This window comes from Gorilla gorilla, chromosome 5, assembly GCF_029281585.2.
Source record: "Gorilla gorilla gorilla isolate KB3781 chromosome 5, NHGRI_mGorGor1-v2.1_pri, whole genome shotgun sequence".
NCBI lineage: Eukaryota > Metazoa > Chordata > Mammalia > Primates > Hominidae > Gorilla > Gorilla gorilla.
The window spans coordinates 179,450,701-179,471,603 of record NC_073229.2 but is presented as its reverse complement, the minus strand read 5'-3'; the positions used below and the strand labels follow the sequence as shown (position 1 = coordinate 179,471,603).

The window sequence follows — 20,903 nt, the reverse complement described above, 5'->3', positions numbered from 1 at the left end:
AAAAGTTCAGTTTTGTTACTTGCATAAGTATATGAGCTCATTTTACTGATCTTTTTATAAACTAGATGCTTTCTGATGCAGCACCTGGGAAACTGAGAATTGTTCATGGAGATGTCTTGACATTTAAGGTAGAAAAGGCTTTTTCAGAAAGTCTTAAAAGACCCTGGGAAGATGGTAAGTGCTTTTGGGTACTTATAAAACATTTCTTTTATGATTATTTATATCACAAATGTTCATTTTATGATACATTTATTACAAATGTCTTATATGTTTATATTTTAAATTATCTGAACAGAATTAAATAATGTGTATTATAATTTTCTCTTGCTACTTGCTTCCAAATTATAAAATCTAGTTACTTTTTTTAGTTCTAATTCATTTGTCTCATTTCCAAATGTTTTGTATTCTGTGCAAATAAACTTACCATTTTTTGTGATACCATATAAGGATAGGGTAAACTATCAATTGTTATTTGTTCCAAATAGTGGAAAAAAAGAAGTGCTTTAGTAAACTAAGCCATGCCCAAGCCATTGTTTTAACTTTTTCTATTATTCTTCACATTCAATGACCAACCAAGGCAGTCTTCATTCACAGTGTTTATTGGGTACCTGCTGTGTGCAGCCCTTCAGAATGCATAGATAAATAGGGTATGTTTCTTCCTATAACAGACTCTCAGAACAAACGGAGGAGGGCTTAGGTGCCTCCACATCTGGCTGCCCCCATGTCTCTGGCCTCCCCCATGACCAGACTCCTTCAGATGGGCCGCACTTGCAGTCTCTGCCGGCTGACAGGCCCTCCTGTTGTTAGCATGCAGCCTTCAGGTTTCTGCCGCAGCCCAGCCACACTGGAACCACAATGCCTTCCTCATTACCTGTTTCAAACCTTATCTGACTGAGTTCTCCCAAATTCATTTAACTGTAATCCATAGTCTTCCGGAGGATTTCTCTTGCTCTTTTTCTCCCTGATACCAGCCCCTCCTGTTTTTCCTTTTACATTTGTGAACTTTTTCTAACTATTCTTAGCTGGTGGTTGTTTTTCTACCCACTTTGTACATATTGTTGTTTCTGGGGTTTTTCTTTTTGGACAAATTTGCCAGATTACTCCATTCCTATGGTTTCACTTACCACCTACGTATTGCAGACATTCACATCTTTATATGCTGCCTGTACCCCCTTCCTGGGCATCTGACCTCTGACAGCTTCATCTAGGTGTTCCATAGGCATTTTAACCTCATCATGTCCAAAATGAATTCTCTTTTTCCTCAAGCCAACTCTTTTTCCTGTATTTCCTAGGCCAGAAATTCAGGGACTTTTCTCTGAGTAACTGAGCAGTAATTGAGTATAATTTTTTCCTCAATAATCCAAAGCAGATTGTGAGAAAACATTGCTTTTGAATAATAAGTGGAAAAAAAAATTTAGCCATGTCTATTTATATATTTTTCTTTGATGCTATTAATATCCAGTCTGATTTTACTCGTCACTGAAATTGTATTCAGAATATATTGATGGAATCATTTCAGGTTGTTTTTTCCTCTGCCACCAGATCCTCCAAATGTACATATTATTGGAAATCTGCCTTTTAGTGTTTCAACTCCACTGATTATCAAGTGGCTTGAAAATATTTCCTGTAGAGATGGACCTTTTGTTTATGGCAGAACTCAGATGACTTTGACTTTTCAAAAGGAAGTGGCAGAGGTAAGTTAACATTTTGTGACTATTTTATCACATGTTCAAATTCCAAAGCAAAATAATAATACTGCATTTTTACCACAGTCTGTGTTTTCTAAGTTAATATCTTATTACACACACAAGAACCCAGCAGCAGCTCAGCCAAAAGTTAAAACTTTGATGATGATGACAGATGTAACTGCTGTGAGCTTCTGGGAAAACATGAATGATGTATGTTAGCCAAGGAGGTAGTGTGGTAAACACAGGGATGCAACAGCCATCGATGCCACTGGAGAAAGACAAAAGCGATGCCCTGTTGGCCATACCCAGGATTGGCACGTGATACCTTAAAATTGATCCTTTAGGCTTAATGGCATGGCAGTTAAAGAATATGATAATTGGCCGGGCATGGTGACTCATGCCTGTAATTCCAGCACTTTGGGAGGCCGAGGCAGGCGGATCACAAGGTCAGGAGTTTGAAACCAGCCTGGCCAATGTGGTGAAACCCCGTCTCTACTAAAAATACAAAAAAAAAAAAAAAAAATTAGCCGGGTGTGGTGGGGGGTTGCCTGTAATCCCAGCTACTCAGGAGGCTGAGCCAGGAGAATTGCTTGAACCTGGGAGGCGGAGGTTGCAGTGAGCAAAGATGGTGCCACTGCATTCCAGCTTGGGTAACAGAGCAAGACTCTGTCTCGGCGGGGCATGCGGGAAGAATGTGATAATCAATTTGGAGCTGAGAAAGAGAAGGGGATTGAGGGTCTCATTATTCAGTATATAAATTGTACTTCCTCCCTCACCTCAGTGAAGTCTGCTATGCCTGCATTCCCATGGCAGAAGTGTTCTGGGTTCACTCTAGAAAGTAAACCCTCCAGGGTAAGCAGGGGTGGTGTTTGAGCTGCAAAGGTATAAGGAGGGATGTGCAGACTCTTAAGTGGTTTTTTAAAAAAATTTTATTATGACATATAAGTACAAGAGTATACAGCCATCCCTTGGTATCCATAGGGGATTGATTCCAGAACCCCCACAAATACCAAAATCTACAGGTGCTCAAGTCCCAGATGTCAAACAGTGTAGTATTTGCATATAACCTATGCATATCACCCCATATACTTTAAATCATCTCTACATTATTTGTAATACCTAAGACAGTATAAATGTTTTATAAATAGTTGTTACACTGTATTATTTGAGGAATACTGATAAGGGAAAAATCTGTACATGTTCAGTACAGATGCAACCATCCTTTTTTTATTCCCTGAATATTTTTGATCTGGGATTGGTTGGATCCATGGATATGGAACCCACAGATACTGACGGATGACTGTATAATGTACATGGATGACTTAATAAAGGGCACTCCTGAATCCCCATGTACATGGATGACTTAATAAAGGGAACTCCTGAATCCCCACCCTCAACATGGGTAATTGAATCACTGGTACCTTTGAGACCCCATTGTATCCCTTACTCTGATTCCATGTCCTTTCCATCCCATGCTACTAAGGTGATCACTACTGTGAATTTTGGATTTATTCCCTTGCATAGTCTTATCACACAGATTTACATTCCTATGATGAATACACTTTAGTTTTGTCCTTTTTTTTTTTTTTTTTCTTTGACAGAGTCTCACTCTGTCGCCCAGGCTGGAGTGCAGTGGCACGATCTTGGCTCACTGCAAGCTCCGTCTCCTGGGTTCACGCCATTCTCCTGCCTCAGCCTCCCGAGTAGCTGGGACTACAGGCGCCCGCCACCATGCCCGGCTAATTTTTTGTATTTTTAGTAGAGACGGGGTTTCACCATGTTAGCCAGGATGGTCTCGATCTCCTGACCTCGTGATCCACCTGCCTCAGCCTCCCAAAGTGCTGGGATTACAGGCGTGAGCCACCGCGCCCAGCCCAGTTTTGTCCACTTTTGACAACTGGGTTTATATAATATGTATTCATATAGTATGTATTGTTTTTATCCTGAACATTCTTTGTAGGATTCACTGACTTTGCTTATGACTGTAGTTTATTTAGGTAGCTATATATACTACCCACTATTTGACTGTGTAAGATCCTTATCTATTCATTCTCATGTTGGTGGACCATGAATTAGTTTCATTGTTCTGTTTTTACAAACAAAACTGTCGTAAACATTCCATACTGTGTCGGTTGGGGCACATGGGCAACATTTCTCTAGGGTATTTACCTGGGAGTGGAACTGCAAATCTTCACCCCTGCATAGATAATGCTAAGTTGATCTCTGAAATCATCACACCTGTTTATATTCCCACCAGCAGTGTGTATGAGTTCATTTTGCTCCATATTCTTGCCAGTACTCACTATTGCCAGACTTGTACATTTTTATTAATCTCAGGGTAATGGAATGTCATTGTGTTTTATTTTGTCCTTGCTGGTTTGTAGCAAAATTGGCCACTATTGTGTGTTTACTGGCCTTTTTGAGTTCCTTGTTTTTAGTGCTTGCTTTTTGCTCACCTTTCTTTTGGGTTGCTTATCTTTTTCCTACTGATTTGAAGGAGTTCTCACATACTCTTTAATACTCTTCATACTAGTCCTTAGTTAAATGTGTTGAGCATTTCTTCTACTCTATTGCATGTTGTTATTTTCTTTTTATGGTGTCTTTTGAAGAGCAGGCATTCTTAATTTTAAATTTATGTCTAGTGCTTTTTGTGTTTTGTTGAGGAAACACTTTTATCTTGAGTTCATGAAGATATTCTTCTGTTATCTTCTAGAAGCTTTATGTTTACCTTTCACATTTATATCTATAGTCCACTCGGGGTTGATCTCTGTGTATAGTGAAGTAGAAGCAATTTTACTATTTTTAACATATGGGTCTCAATTAACCTAGCTCCATTTTACTCACAAGTCAGCCCTTGTTGATCCCTGTCAGCACCTCTGTCAGCATTGGTCTGGTTAGAGACATCATATAAGCATTGGTCTGATTAGAAACATCAAGAAAAAAATGACATGAAATCCAGGAAGCAGAGGGCTCCCTACAGGACAGAGAGAAAGGAGTCCTCAGGAAGAATAACCAGTCCAGATTGGAGCCAATTAAAAGGGGAATTTGATAAAACTACTGTCAAGTTTGCATAGAGTCAAAAAAAAGTTACAAAAACTCAGGAGAGTTTAAGATTGAATTCATGATAAATAAATAGAAAACTAAATATAACAGGGAGTGAATCAAGGGAAATATACCATTATTGGAATGAGAAGTACAAAAATATTATTTGGAGATAAATAATTATTTTGAAAACCTAAGAAAAAATGAGAGGCATATATAAAAATAACTACAAAACCTAACTGAGAATCTCAAGGTCACTGAGATAAATCCAGAGAAATATCATAGCCCCAGAAGGAAAAATGATTAAAGATGCTGATTTTTCCAAGAATTATGTATATCTAATTATAATCCTCAAAGAACTTATCTTGAAATACGCAGTTCTAAGGATCATCTGGAGGAATAGACCTGCAACAATACATAAGAAATGTTGAAAAGGGAGAGTGATGAGAGAAGACTTCCTTGTCATATGCTAAAATGTATGGTGAAGCTTTAATAATTAAAGCGGTATGAGAAGCAGCACGTGACAGAGCAATTACTAGACTAGAAAGCCCGATGCAGACACCTTAGCAGTATCTGATAATGGTCAGATCAAAAATCAGCAGTGAAGGAAAGAATTAAGCAAATGCATGGATATTTGGTTAACTATTATGAAAAAAAATTATCTCTAAATTCCATTTGGGTCTTTGGATCTTCTCTTTCTGTCCTCATTATGTTCATGCCTTCCTTGGCATTTTTGTATGTATGTTTGTATGTATGATATTTAAAGTAGATGTTTTGGCCAGGCGTGCTGGCTCACACCTGTAATCTCAACACTTTGGGAGGCTAAGGTGGGAGGATTGCTTGAGCCCAGAGTTCGAGACCAGCCTGGGTAACATAGCTCCCTGTGTTACCTTGTCTCTACAAAAAATACATAAAAAATTAGCCAGGTCCAGTGCTGCATGCCCGTGGTCTCAGCTACTCACGAGGCTGAGGTGGGAGGATCACCTGAGCCCAGGAGATCAAATTGCAGTGAGCCGTCATCATGTCACTGCACTCCAGCCTGGGCGACAGAGCAAGACCCTGTCTCAAAAAATTGAACAAATAAGTAGCTGTTTTAAGATCCTTGCCTGCTAATTTCATTACCTCTATCATTTCTGTACGCTTTTAGTGATTGATTTCCCTTTCTTGCTATAGGTTGCATTTTTCTGTTTCTTTGAAAGCCTGATAATTTCTGACAAAACATCAGGTATTGTGAGAATTTTATTTTTTTTAATGCTGGTGAGGGCTGGATTTTGTGGTATTGGGTTGAGTGTTGGGTTTGTTGTGACACATAGATGAGGTTGCTTGAGGCTTTTATTGTTCTGGTGGATCCAGGGTAGCTTTTAATTTGGGGCTAGTTGAGCCCCAGTACTACATCGTTGACCTTTCTGAGGAAGGCACCCAACGCCCTGCATGTTGCAGGGCCTCTTGAGCCATGTGAGCCCCAGTTGCTCCTCCCTTCCCCTGGTTCTAGTTCAGGCTCCCAAGCCTCAGGCACCTGCAGATCAGTGCTCAGCAGGGGACTTGGGGGACCCTTGGGACCCTTTTGCTACCTCAGGAGCTCTGCCTCACATTCTCTCTCCCTCTCCTGTTCCTGTCTCCCCCACCCGCTGCTCCTGCACACGTGTGAGCACCACGTGTGTGCGTTTTCCATGTCTCTGGTAGTCTGCCCCACAAATTCTGCCTGCCGAGGCCTCCCAGATCTCCAGCTCTGACTCCCTGAGCCCAGGAGACCCCCTAGGCTCAGTTTGAGCTGCCCCCTGCCTCTGCTGCAGCCTGAGAAGGGCCTCCAGTCCTCTGCAGGCCGGGCATCTAAGGCTCATCTCCTTTCCATTTCAGTAATGACAGTCCTGCTCCACCTGTTGTCCTGTTTATGCAAACTCTTGTTTCCTATGACTTATTCAGCTTTATAGTTGTTTCAGAACAAAACTTTTTAATGCCAGAATTTGTTTGAAATCAATAGACTCTACTACTACATAAGCTTAATTCTTTAAATGCCTTCCTCTCAGATAATTCGAATGTATCATAAGAATTTCGTTTCTTAGATCTATCCTTCTCTTTTTACCCTTGTTTCTGTTTAGGGGAATCATTTCCAACAAGGGCACTTTTGCCTTATCTGCTCCTCAGGGGCATTTGGCAATGTCTGACATGTTTTTGGTTGTCACACCTGGGAGGGGGCTCTGGTCTCTAGTGGATAGAAGGTTAGGGATGCTGGGAAGCATTCTTCAGTGCACAGCAGAGCCTCCCACAGTGAAGAACCACCCAACATTAATCAGCCCAAGATGTCAGTCATGCCAAGGTTGAAAAACTTTCCTTTAGATGATTTGGCCATAAAATCTTTCTCTCAGGAGTCTTGGAACTTCCCATCATAAAAATGTAGGACCGTTTCATGTTTGTTAGGAACCCTGAGATGATATCACCACTTTTCTTAAGGTCTTTGTCATTTCCTCTTCATGAACCTGCTAATTCTCTTGGGTTGGTTTGAATTGGGCCCATGCTGAGTTTTCTTTGTCGTTTTTCTCAACCTTTGGATATGTTGGTTCTGACAGAAACCATTCTTGTTTCCTCTGCATTTATACAACTTCTGACACCAGATGTGTGGGTTTTTTCCACACCAAGCAGTCTCCAATTCTCCAAACACCAGCTGGGTATCCTGCAGTTTCATTCAATTCCGACACTGTCCACATGTTTTTAGTGTTAGATCCCACAAGTTAAGGGCCAAGTCCCACAAGACTGCGCCTCACTTCAGATGACAGTCACAAATCTGGGCCTCTAGGAGTTCTGAGCGACCAGCTATAAAATTAATCAGAGGTTTCCATGTCCCCCTCCTCAGATTGAATCATTTTTCAGAATGGCTCAAAAACTCAGGGAAACAAACACCTTACCTACACTTGAGTAATGGGTAATCAATTGGCCTCAGTGACCAGCCCCATCTTGAGCTACCTAGAGGCCTCATCCTAAGTTATCTCATTACTGTAAACTCTGGGGGACTTGTGAATTTAAAGCAAGACATGCCGATTACTCAGGAAATTTCAAGGGCTTTAGGAGCCAGCGACAAAGTCCAAATATATTTCTTATTAAACCACATCTGTGGATTTATTTTTCTCAGCCGACATGATTATTTTGGTATTTCTGCTCTTGAATAACACAATAGAGATACAAAATACTATGTACTCTATTTGTGTGGGGGGAAACACAAAGAAACAGAGGCTTAAGAAGAGGGGGAGTAATATTTTCGGTGACTCAGCATGTCAGTTGTGGTTATTAATAATAGTGTTGCTTCGACTTCACCATATGCAATTCTTTTTCTTTAACAAAAAAAGTTGATTTTAGTTCAATTTTAGCATGAATATTGAGAAGAGTTTATATAGAGTCTAATTTATGGAATGCCTTACATGTCTAGGTAACACTGGTCCTCTGATTTTCACATTTTGCAAGTGAAAGTTTCAGTGGGAGAATATATACTATGTTAGTCCATTCTTTTCTTTTCTTTTCTTTTTTTTGAGGCTGAGTCTCACCACTCTGTCACCCAGGCTGGAGTGCAGTGGTGCCGTCTCGGCTCGCTGCAAGCCCCGCCTCCCGGGTTCATGCCATTCAACTGCCTCAGCCTCCCGAGTAGCTGGGACTACAGGCGCCCACCACCACGCCCGGCTAATTTTTTGCATTTTTAGTAGAGATGGGGTTTCACCATGTTAGCCAGGATGGTCTCGATCTCCTGACCTCGTGATCCACCCGCCTCAGCCTCCTAAAGTGCTGGGATTACAGGCGTGAACCACCACGCCCAGCCCCTATGTTAGTCCATTCTATGCACTGCTATAAAGAGATACCTGAGACTGGGTAATTTATTTTAAAAAGGTTTGATTGGCTCACATTTCTGCAACTCTACAGGAAGCATGGCTGGGGAAGCCTCAGGAAACTTATAATCATGGCAGAAGGCAAAGGGGAAGCAGGCATGGTTTATGTGGCTGGAGCAGTAGGAAGAGAGAGGGGGGAGGTGCTACACACTTTACAACAAGCAGTTCTCATGAGAACTCACTCACTGTCGTGCAAGAGGGAAATCTGCCCCCTTGATCCAATCACCTTTCACCAGGCCCCTCCTCCAACGTTGGGGATTACAATTTGGCGAGATTTGGGCAGGGACAGTAATTCGCACCATTTCATATAGCAGCATTTTCTTATATGCCATTTACTCTTGACATGGCTGTATATGTAATTTTGTATTTTAGCCACAGGAAGCTCTTTTTAACATTTACTTTGATTGGCTTTGTGAATTACAAAACAGAAATAAATGAGCACCGTCGTCTTATTCCTGTCTCTAGCACTACAGGATCTAAGTGTAAGAATTCAGCTCATATGCATTAAGGGACTTATAGACAATATGAAGTTACAGTTCATAAAATATAATCAGACTGTTAAGCAGTAAGTGAGAACTAATCCCATCTAACATCATTTTATTAATATAAATGATGAACTGAGGCTCAAAAGGTTTAATGCCTTCCAGAAGGTCATGGAGTAGTTACAGGGAAGGCTGAACTTGAGTACAGGTAGTGTGTTTTCTGCTAAAGTCATGATGTGCAAGTTCTCGATGCTGCTGGCCCTGTGTTCTTTTCTTTCTGGGTCCAGCATCAGCCTCTTTTTCTCCCACCATCTCCAGAGGACCCTGGCTGTTGATGAGCACATCCCAAGCAGGGAGGGAGTCACCCTCTCCATTAATTACCTTACATAGTTCTCATTGTCCCTGATATATGGCTGTGTAGCTTCTCAAGTGTAAGCCTAATTTTTCTCCTTGTACTAAAAATTATTTTAGATTAATAAGAAAAAAAAAACCACTGTCCTTGTAAATTCTTTGACCCCTTGTTTTTCTCATACTCCATCAAAATGCTTTTTAAAAGCTCAAGGGTTAGAGGTTTCCTTTTAAAGAAAAATTAACTAGTTTGGTTTCCTGACCTTTTGTTGCTAAAATCATCTATCTTGTAATGGATGTTGAATTTTTATAGCTTTCCCAGTAGTATATCTATCACAGAAACAGTAATGTATATTTGAGGTTGATAGACCATTTCAGTTTTATGCTAGCTTTGAATGAAATCTTTTGTAGAGCTTTCTGGTCTGTGATTTGAATTTTTCCTTAATGAGTTAGGGACAGCTATGTGTGCTGCTTTTTTCTAAATTGAAATATATGATTCGCATGTTTTCATCTCTACAGCCTGGGGATATATGCTACAAAGATTGAATTGAATGGGTCAGGTTAATGGATTGGGACACATATTCCCCTGACGTTTCTGGATGTGTTCTAAGTGAAATATACTTAAATACTTAAATAAGATCTTTTTTGAATTGTGCCAGTTGGATATTAAAATTTGCAATGCATTTTGAATTTTTGAATTTTCTGCCAGTAGTAAGATTAAGCTACTTTTTTACTTTATGAAGAACTAGAAATATTTTTGACCACTTGATCCATAAGCTTATTCTTTAACTTAAATCTCTACTTCTGTCATTTTTTGTAGCTGTATGAGAGTATATGTGTCTTGGTTTTACATTTTAGTAAGAAAGATTATATTTTGTCTTACATGCTATAGTAACTCATCACTTATCTTGAGTACGGCATCCCAATAATTTCAACTCTCCAAACAGACAAGAGCCAGACAGTTTAAAATAAAAAGGTCATGGGGAAGAGGTATGAGATGAAAGGTTGGCTTTGAGTACCATCTATAACTTTGCCCATAGGAAGTTTCTTCCATATCTCACACAGAACCTATTTTTTAATCTTCCTTAAGGCAAAGCTCTAATAAGGTAAATTATATGGTTTTCATGTCCACGGCAGGCTACAAGCAGCAAAGGAAAAGAAGTGATTAGACTATGTGTGTGCATTGCAGTGAAGCGGGAAAGAGCAAACCCAGCAGCTGCAAACCAGCTCAGAAAGCACTGTGTCTTTTACTGTTGAGCAGTGGGGCCCCCTGCCTGCCTACCTAGCCCCAGGATTATTCCAGTAATCATTGGTGTTTGTAATGTTGCCCCTGAATCATTCAGAAGAGGGTTAGAATGTCCTTTGAGCTCTTAAGAACACAGAGAGGCAAGATACATTTTAGAAAGATAAGCATCCCTAAATTTTTTTACCCACCACTCAGCTCTGTTCAATTTTAATATATTGCCATATTTTTATATCTTTTTTAAAGAAATAAAATATTGTTGATATGTTTGGAGCCCTCTTCTATCCCCTTTCTTTCCCTTCTATGAGTTGTACTATCTTAAACTTCGTCATCATTATTTCCATACATATTTTATCCTTGCACTGCAGATAAATACACCACACACACATACACACACACACACACACACTCAGAGAGAGTAAATGATAGGAGTAATCTTTTCAAGATTTTATACAAATAGCATTATACTGTACAAATTTTCTGTGACTTGATTATTTTTTATTCCATTTTGGGATTCAGTCTCGTATTCCATTATCAAAATTATCACAGTTTATTTTTTCGTTCACATGTTGATTTTTATTTTTTTCATTTCTTGACATTACACATAATACCATAATGAACATTTTTATACCTATTGCCCGTGTAAGTATGTATGTACGCTGTGCTCTAGGATATGTTCTTAGAGACCTAGAGGGTCATGAGGTTTTACACAGCTTCAGCTCTACTGTATATTGCCAAATTATGCTAAAATGCTTGTACAGATTTCCTCTCTCACTAGCAGTATCTGAAAGTTCCTGTAGCTGCAGATATTCTCCAATATCAGGTTCTGTTAGGTTTTTCATGTGTATGAAATTATATGTAATGTTATAATTTGCATATTCCTACTTTGTGCTGTGGTGGAGCATAGTTTATATTATGGTTTATTTGGACTTCTTTTATGTGAGTTGCCTTATATATTCTATTAGCTATTTATCTTATGATTATTGATGTATAGGAATTTCATCTGTATTCTGAACACTATAAATTTCAAATACTTTCTCTTAGTCTGTGACTTATAAACATTTATAATGTTTTATTATACAGAAATTAAAAATTTTAATAAAGTACAGTGGTTTTTGTTGTTGTTGTTGTTGAGGAGGGCGTCTTGCTGTGTTGCCCAGGCTGGTCTTGAACTCCTGGCCTCTGGCAGTCCTCCTGTTTTGGCTTCCCAAAGCACTGGAATTACAGGCATGAGCCACTGTTCCCAGCCAAGATCAAAAATATATATATATATGTATATATACATATATACACACACACACACACACACATATGCACACATATACACATATATACACACACATATGTATATACACATGTATATATATACATATATATACACATATGTATACACACACGTATATATATATTTTGTCCCCAAAGCAAAGCTATATAAGAAAAGACATACATAGATACATATATTTTAGAAAGATGTATATACATACATATATACATATATGTGTGTGTGTCTGTCTGTCTGTCTTTTCTTATATAGCTCTGCTTTTACATCTTTAGGAAATTCTTCCCTACCATGGAAGTCATAGATATTTGCTTATAAAAATTTTAAAGTTTTGCTTTTCACTTATTGTTAATTTGCTTAGAGTTTTTTTTGGTTATGGCATAAGATAAGGACCTACTGTTTTCTCCTATGGATATCTAATTACACCGGTGTCACTTACTGAATGATCCTTCCTTTTCTGTTAGCAGTTGCTACATCGCATCTATCATGTGTTAAATATCTAATGTGCTTGGGTCTGTTTCTAAGGCGTTTGTTTTATTGATCTGTCTGGGCCTGCATCAATTTGATGTCTGGTAGGGTGAGCTCCCCTATCATTGTTGGTATTCTTCAGGAGCGTCCTGGCCATTCTTGGCCTTACATAAATTTTACATGGAATTTAAATATATATATAATACATATGGAAATTAATTTTTAAAATCCTGTTGGACTTTTAATTGAAATTGCATTGCATTTATGAATTAATTGAAATATACCTAATTAATTGCAAAACAGAAATGTTTGAGTGTTTAAAAGAATAAATTACTAGGTTTTTACAAAAATTATTTGTCAAGAACAGCCAATTTCCCAAGGGTTCTGAATACTCAAGGTTTTACTATATTAAGTGAATTTGAAAAGCACACCATTTAAAATGTTCATTCATATATTGGGGTGATTCAGAAAATTAAGTGTTTAAGCATCTTTCATTTTTCATTATGCTTGCTAGTTTCTTCATCAAGTATTTATTGATTGCTTGTTTTATGTAGGACCTTCTGCTATAGAATATAACAGTGGTTCAAAAATCCCAACAGCCATTGGTAGAGCAAATGTTCTTATTTTTGTAGTGCATTATATATGACATAATTCACATTTCTTAGGTGTACCTCAGTTGATGTTGGAGGAAAATATTCCCCATGTTTGCTGTGTGTCATGTGTCAGATAGCCCACCCTTTTCAAATTTGCCTCAAAAAGTCCACCTAGTGTTCAGAAATAATGGAATGTTGACTCTTTTTCATCTAATCAGGCTGGACTAATTATTTGCTAAAATTCATTTTTGTCTCTCTCTAGAGACTTGCAGCCAATACAGGAAGCAAACAGCGTAGTCGCCTCTCTGTTATGGCTCAGTACCTCTGCAATGTTCGACACATCTTTACAATTCCAGGACAAGCTTTTGTCCCCAAACCAGAGGTAAGTTTCTGCTTATTTGTTGTAGTATATCACAATTAGGACGTTTGTTCCCCTGAGGATGTGTCATAGGAAATAACCTCTAGGATCTAACCTTTGTTTATGTGCAAACTGACACTGTACTTTACTTCTGAATAAGAACCACAAAAATCATAATATGAATAGCTAGTTCTTACTATAATTGTTCTCCTTAGGTAGGGTGACTAAATGTTTAGGTTCATGCATGTTACCCTGGTGGCAGTATCATTCATCATCTTCATCTTCATGATGTTACTCTTAAAGTATCCCCGTATGGAAGATAAGTTACACGGTCACCCAATATTTGAGAAAAGAAATAAAATACTTTTGTGTTTTCTGTTAGAGACCTCTAACTAAAGCTACATCAAACATTATTTACTTAACACTTTTTTGGGAGACCTTATTATGGTAGTGTTATTTGTGGTAAATCATCTGTGGAAGAAACAGTTGGATATTAAACTAGGCTTTGACTATTATATGCTAGTTATGTGAGTAAGTGCTAGTTACAGAAACAGAGTTTCTCTGCCAAAAATTAAAATTAAAAAAAACTGTTGTCTGTTTTAGCAAAACCACTGCTTGGTGAGTTACTACAAGATGTGTACTATTAAAAACTCATCTTTTTCTTCAGTGAATGTATATTGAGCATTTACTGCTTGAAAATGCGTTGGGTAGCAAGGGGAGTCTACAGGGATATGAGCCTAATCCTGAAGGCAGAGTCTGCCTTCAGGGAGTTCACAGCCTCATGAGGAACAGAAATTTCTCACTGGTCCCTAAAACTCTCAAATATAAGGTCTTGCAGAGTTTCCCTTGCATCATGTATCCTTCATAAATAACAAGAGATAGCATGGAAAAAAATGCATTATGTGACTATAGATTTAGATATAGATTCTAGATTTAGAATGGAGACCCTAACCAATAGTGTTACATCTACTTGTCTGTCTTGAAGACACCTAAGTGATCTCCATGCTCTTTGCTGCCACCTTCATATTTCTTTGCCATTTGGCCAGTTAGCTGAGCATTCAGGTGACTAGGAAGTCAGGCCATCTTCCGCTTACGTAACGGACATAATTGTCAGCTTTTTCTAAATCGAGCTCAGGGAGCTTGCTATCGGTGCCACCTCCCTTCAGCATCTCAGACTTCAGAGACATTGCGAATGACTTCTCCTAGAATAATTAGATCCAAGACAGAATTTGATGACTAGAGGTATCTTATAGGTTATCTTCAAATTTAAAACATTTGTGCTTTCAGGGACTTTCTCTCCTAGTACAGGTGGCCATTATAATGAAAAAAATAAAAATAAAAATAAAAAACCAGTGACCATGTAGCTTGATTTCTTCTTGTCATGCACATGTGTGTGCATATAACATTTTAAATAGTGTTAAGACTCATTATATCAAAAACCAAGATCCTTACTCATAGGCCTCTATAGTTATGGTTATGACCATTATCCAGAATCTCCAGGCTATTTAAGTTTTACTAACGGGTTCTTAGGATAGATATTCGAATATTTTTAGTGGAAGCTTTCTAACTCTGTTTTAGTTACCTAGTTGAGATTATTTGATGGAGTTTCGAAGTTATCCACTTTATCTTTGATTTAGTGGTAAGGTACATATGTAGTTTATCAATTAAAATTTACCTTCTCTGGGATTAAGGCCACAAGAAAATATTTATTATTTGGAAGAAAGCTAGCTATGTCTTTGATTCCTTTTTTTATTGAGGGATGTTTACGTTTTGGCAAATTAAACATTTTCATAGCAATTTACTTCACTTTTTTTATTATATTGTAACTATTACATACAGGGGATTTATTTGTAATCCAGAAAAGCACTTATCAAGGACTTGTAGGTGTGCACCACCACACTGGCTATTTTTTGTATTTTTTCATAGAGACAGGATTTCGCCATATTGGCCAGGCTGGTCTTGAACTCATGGCCTCCAGTGACCTACCCGCTTCAGCCTCCCAAAGTGCTGGGATTACAGGCTAAATTTTAGTTCTAAAAGAATTCTCTGCTGCTTTGAAGTAGTTTTACCATATTAGGGCAAAGCAGAAATGTTCTGAAGAAAGCCAGAAAATATTTTGCTGACAGTTACATTGAGCAAATGTTTTAAAAATTCATTTTCTTGGGCCGGGCACGGTGGCTCACGCCTGTAATCCCAGCACTTTGGGAGGCCGAGGTGGGCGGATCACGAGGTCAGGAGATCGAGACCATCCTGGCTAACATGGTGAAACCCCGTCTCTACTAAAAATACAAAAAATTAGCCGGGCATGGTGGTGGGCGCCTCAAGTCCCAGCTACTCAGGAGGCTGAGGCAGGAGAATGGCATGAACCTGGGAGGCGGAGCTTGCAGTGAGGTGAGATGGCACCACTGCACTCCAGCCTGGGTGACAGAGCGAGACTCCATCTCAAAAAAAAAAAAAAAAATTCATTTTCTCAAATAAGAAAGAGGAAGAGTTTCTACAGAGATGATAAACTAATTGAAGGCTAGTACTCTAACTAAACCTTCTGCATACAAGAAGAGAAAGTCCTAGACGCACATAATTGCAACACAAGGTAAGATAAGCTAAGCGCTAAAAATAGAGGTTGGGCAGATTCCTGGGTGGTTGAGAGAGGGAGATTAATGCTCAGAAGAAATTTACTAACATTCATTACTTATTCTCAATCAAAACTCTAAGAATCAGATATAGAGAATTTCTTTTGTGATACAATGAGGGGCTTACTTACAACCACTTTTGGGATTTTTTCCTGTGAGAATCTGCTATCCCTTCTGTTTCTCAATCTTTTAACTAACTCAATCAAGCTTTAATGGCAGAACTTTCACTACCATTGAACTATTACAATCCTGTTCTGACTAGTTGAACTGAATTACTGCTGAACTTTACTCTTATTAAGCTCTCTAGTGTAGTTCCCAAAATTTGAACCCAAAATACTTTCTGTCTGCAAAACAGACAACCTCTGAGGTTCTTAAAATTAGGCTAATTAATTGGTCTACTTTAGTGTCTCTTAAACTATTAGAGTCTGTAGTATGTAGCTTTTAAGTTAGAATTTTTTTAATTTTGTGTTTTCATTTCACTGTTAATGAAATTATTTACATTTACAAGACAATGTCTTTTGCAATGCAAATTCAGAACTAAAATTGTTTTCATGACAGAATACAACCTGTTTCTTAAGTTTCTCAAGCTAGCTTTTCTCTATTAGCCTCTGTAGATCGCTGAGAATCCACATATTTCTGGGGTTCCACGCTTAATCTTTTTTTTCAGCTACTCTGCACATTTCTCAAGTTTGGGAAATACTGAGCTATTAGCTAGATCCTCAAAATTCTGTCTTTTTTTTACGAATTATGGTGATAGACTTCATAATCTAACATAGTTCGTAAAGAGTGGACAGGCTTTTTAGTTCTCAACACTATTCTTTTTTTTTTTTTTTTTTTTTTTGAGACAGAGTCTCACTCTGTCGCCCAGGCTGGAGTGCAGTGGCACAATCTCGGCTCACTGCAACCTCCACCTTCTGGGTTCAAATGATTCTCCTACCTCAGCCTTCCGAGTAGCTGGGATTACAGGCGCCCGCCATCATGCCCGGCTAATTTTTGTATTTTTAGTAGAGACGAGGTTTCACCATGTTGGCCAAGCTGGTCTCGAACTCCTGGCCTCAGGTGATCCATCCGCCTCGGCCTCCCAAAGTGCTGGGATTACAGGCGTGAGCCACCACGCCCAGCCAGTTCTCAACACTATTCTCTACTCGACTTAGTAGAAAAATCATTTAGTTATATTATGAGAGTTGTAACAGGTTCTTTTTAATTGACACTGGTAGAGGCAGCAGACTTCCAAGTAAGCTAGACCTGCTGGAATTCCAGTACTGCTAGTTTTGAGAGCTTGGTCGGGTTAATAGGCTGAGTTTACTACATCCAGATTTGACCAATAATACCGCCCTTGAAGGACATTTGTGAGGAATAGAAATAATCAATGCAGAGTGCCTAATATGAGTATCTGGCAGTGAATGCTGCCAGTCAAAGTAGTTGTTATTGTTATGATATAAACAAGTATTTATGGACTAAGTTGTAGTATTCTGATATAAAAGTAAGGATTATAATTTTTAAGCTATAGAGAATTTATATTTAATTTTTCCTATTTGGAAGTGTGGTATATAGAACAAGTTACCTTCAAACATGGTACAAATTTAAAGCATAAATAGTGTCCATTAAATTGTAGATGAATTAATGATATATCCATGACACATAAAGAAAAGATTGGAACTTGAGACATCCACTCTTGACCTTTGAAGAGCGTTTTAGAGGCTTCCAACCCTGCTTGTTCACAGCTATTGAGGCCTTGACCTCTGTGGGAGATAGTCTTGAGTTTGGTGGGTGGATGGTTCCACAGAAGAGACAACTGTTTTTCATGCTTTTGTGTTTTTTGAAATCTGACATCGAGGATGTTATTTCTGCTGTATATTTACCTTGTATTCAAGAATCATTTTGGTTTAAGGTCAGAACACTAGTATTTTCCTACTTAACTAAGACTCTTCTGTCTTTGGTTTGTATTCTCCTCCTAGAATCAGATTGAGATGGGATTTTCATAAAGGCAATGTATCGACAAGGGCCCTCAGGAGAAAGGGCATGAGGGTAGCAGGAAAGGGCAGGGGAAGAGCTAAGTAAGCATATTGTTCCTCCTGGAGGAGCTTCAGCCTAGAACCACGGCGGGAGGAGAAGCTGTGTAGCACAAATTGCCCCACGCGTCTGTGTTCCCTTGAGGCAAGGGACCAGCTTATTGGAACCTGTACCAGCCAGTCTTTGCAGGGAGCAGTGGGGCAGTCACTTCCCAGTAGAGGCAGCTCCATCTCTGGGAGCCATTAGCACCCATCAGTGCCAGCAGCTGGGGGTGGCTGCCCTGGCCAAGTGGAAGGAGCTTGGCCAAGACACAGCATCCTGTCTAGCTTCCTACCAGTAGACAAAGCTGTAAGATTACTTACATGGCCACCTCTCTGCCGTGGTTGCTTGGAAGTTCTAAACTAAGTTTCATGTTTAATTGCTTTAGCATGTTTCAACCAGGAACATTTAAAAGCATTTTTTCTCTCTTCTTTTTGTTTGTAACTTTAGTCTTTCATCTTTATCAGTTGTTTTTATACTTATTATAGCTGCAATGTTATAAGTTGCTTCAAATTCTTTTTTAAAGCCCTTGAGTCCAAAATAAAAATAAATATAAACCAAAAGCCATTTTTATAATTAAAGTAGTACCGGAGTCATCCTCCTTAAAAATCAGGTAAAATACATGTTGAATAGAGATAAGAGTATTTGCTATTACAATTTTAATTCAGTACTAGGCATGCTTCCATAAACTGCTCAAGAATAAACGGTAAGTATTCTAAATCCAAGGAGGGAAAAAACAAAATTGCATTTTTGCAGACAGTACTTTTATGTATGTGTAAAATGCAATGAAATTAATACAAAAGTAACTGGAGATAATGATAATAATGTGATAGTGTTCTGCAGAATTATAGGCTAGGCTAAAAATCTCAAAAGTCAAGTAAGTTAGTATTTGCTAAAGTCATGTAGCTGACAATATAGTGATGAAAGACATATGAGAAAACATTGTCCACATCCAAAACTGAACTTCTGTCTAACTACCCTAGGCCTGCCCTCCCCGTACCTCTTATTCACTATGCTGACTAATGGCATCATCCACCCAGGTCATCCAAGCCTAAACCTTGGAGGTCATCTTAAGCACCACCTCCCCAGACCTTTACAACTGCTGACCCTCAGAACTAGTCAGTCGTTAACCAGCTTCTGACATTACCTAAATTTCTCCCAAACCCATCCCAATTTTGTACCCAATTCTTCTGACTTAATTTAAGTCTATCATTTTTGTCAGAATTACTAGATGAATTCTTCAGTCATATGTATAGATATACACATGCTCCACAGGTTAAAAAAAAAGTATGATATTTTTGGTCTTTTGGGTTTTGTTTTGGTAACGTTTTATCAAAGAAAAATGAATAAGTATATTCGATAAATTAGACTATGATTTCTCAAACTCAGAACTGTTGACATTTGGGGCCAGATAATTCTTTGTTGCCAGAGTCTGTCCTGTGCATTGTAAGATACATAAAGGCATCCCTGGCCTCTTCCTACTAGATTCCAGTAGCACTACCTCAGTTGAGATAACCAAAAAAGTGTCCCAGCATTGCCAAATGTCCCCTGCAGGCTAAACTCACCCCAGGGAAAGCCACTGGATTAGACTAAGAACCATTGAGTAACACTAGTCATATGCTTTCTGTGCACCGTCTGCTTTCTGTGTATCATCTCATTTAATCCCCATGAGAACTCTGAGGGTAGATGCCATTCTTAAGCAAACCAAGACCTTAGTTAAGTAATGCATGCTGTGTAACCATGCACCCACACCAGGGCTTGCACCCAGGTGGTTTGACTCCAGAACCTGGTTCCCTCAGGTTGGAACCATCTCCCCACTTACTAGTTGTGTGAACTTGGGCAAGTTAGGGAACTTATGTCACCTCTGTCGCCCTCAGTGTCCTGTAAGATCCTGAGAATAGTGCCTACCTGGTAGAGTTGTTAGGTTTAAGCCAGGACTGGCATGTGTTAGGTTTTAGACCAGGACTGGCATGTGTTAGGAAGCACTTGCCATGACATGTCACTGAGAATGCAGAGGTAAGAATGACACCACACCTCCCAGTCTAGCTGGAGATGCAATCATGTAAACTCATAATTTCATGACTTCTTAAATAGAGCGTTTTTACACAGTACACATTACGTAAGTCTTGGTGTGCTCATGTGAGCTATTGTGAGGATTAAATGAGAGCATTTATTAAATTCATGGTTGGTTAAATAGAGCATTTTCTGCGAGCGTAGATGCGGGCTTGAACTTCTAGGCTGTCAGGATTGAGTTTACAGGAGAGGTCCGTGTGAATCCTGAAGGGTGAGCAGGAGCTTTGGTAGCGAGGGAGTGAGGCTGGGAGGAGTGCAGGTGGAGGAATGAACGCAGCGGGATAGGAATTCCTGTAGGAATAGAGAGACTCCACATCATTTATTGCAGGATTGCCACTTCCAAACAATACACTGGGCCATTATTTCATATAAAATGGCTGGTTTTCTGAGAGTTTGAAACATTCCTGTTTCTACTTAGGAAGAAAATACTCCAGAGCTAAAGAAAAATTATTTTTGAAGTATATATAGAATGATATAGCAGATATAAAGATAACTTTTACTGTAGGACTAAAGGCTACATAGACTATATAAACCCAGCCACATTCAGCAAAGTGAGAGAACTATTAATGGGGTCAAAGCAGTTCTAGCACATTAATTTGCATGAAATCATTCTTTGCGTCAGAATTCTTTTTAATATGACACTTGTGTGTAAAATAACATTTTGACCACTCAAAAGGAATACATACTTTAAACAATCATTTAACCTTCTGCAAAATGATCCCCTTCCTAATTCCCGTTTGTGATAATACCTTTTCGTTTTAGGTATTCCATTAAT

The 20,903-nt window shown here is 38.8% G+C and overlaps 1 protein-coding gene across 2 annotated transcripts in view; it reads left to right on the top strand.

Annotated features, from left to right (window-relative positions):
* TFB1M (transcription factor B1, mitochondrial) overlaps window positions 1–20,903 on the top strand; it is a 58,699-nt gene that overhangs the window by 15,778 nt on the left and 22,018 nt on the right. For both annotated transcript variants that reach the window (XM_004044870.5, XM_063707975.1), the window contains 3 exons: window positions 66–174; window positions 1,543–1,694; window positions 13,278–13,397. In XM_004044870.5, coding sequence (XP_004044918.1) covers window positions 66–174; window positions 1,543–1,694; window positions 13,278–13,397 — 381 coding nt within the window. The remainder of the gene's footprint in view (window positions 1–65; window positions 175–1,542; window positions 1,695–13,277; window positions 13,398–20,903) is intronic.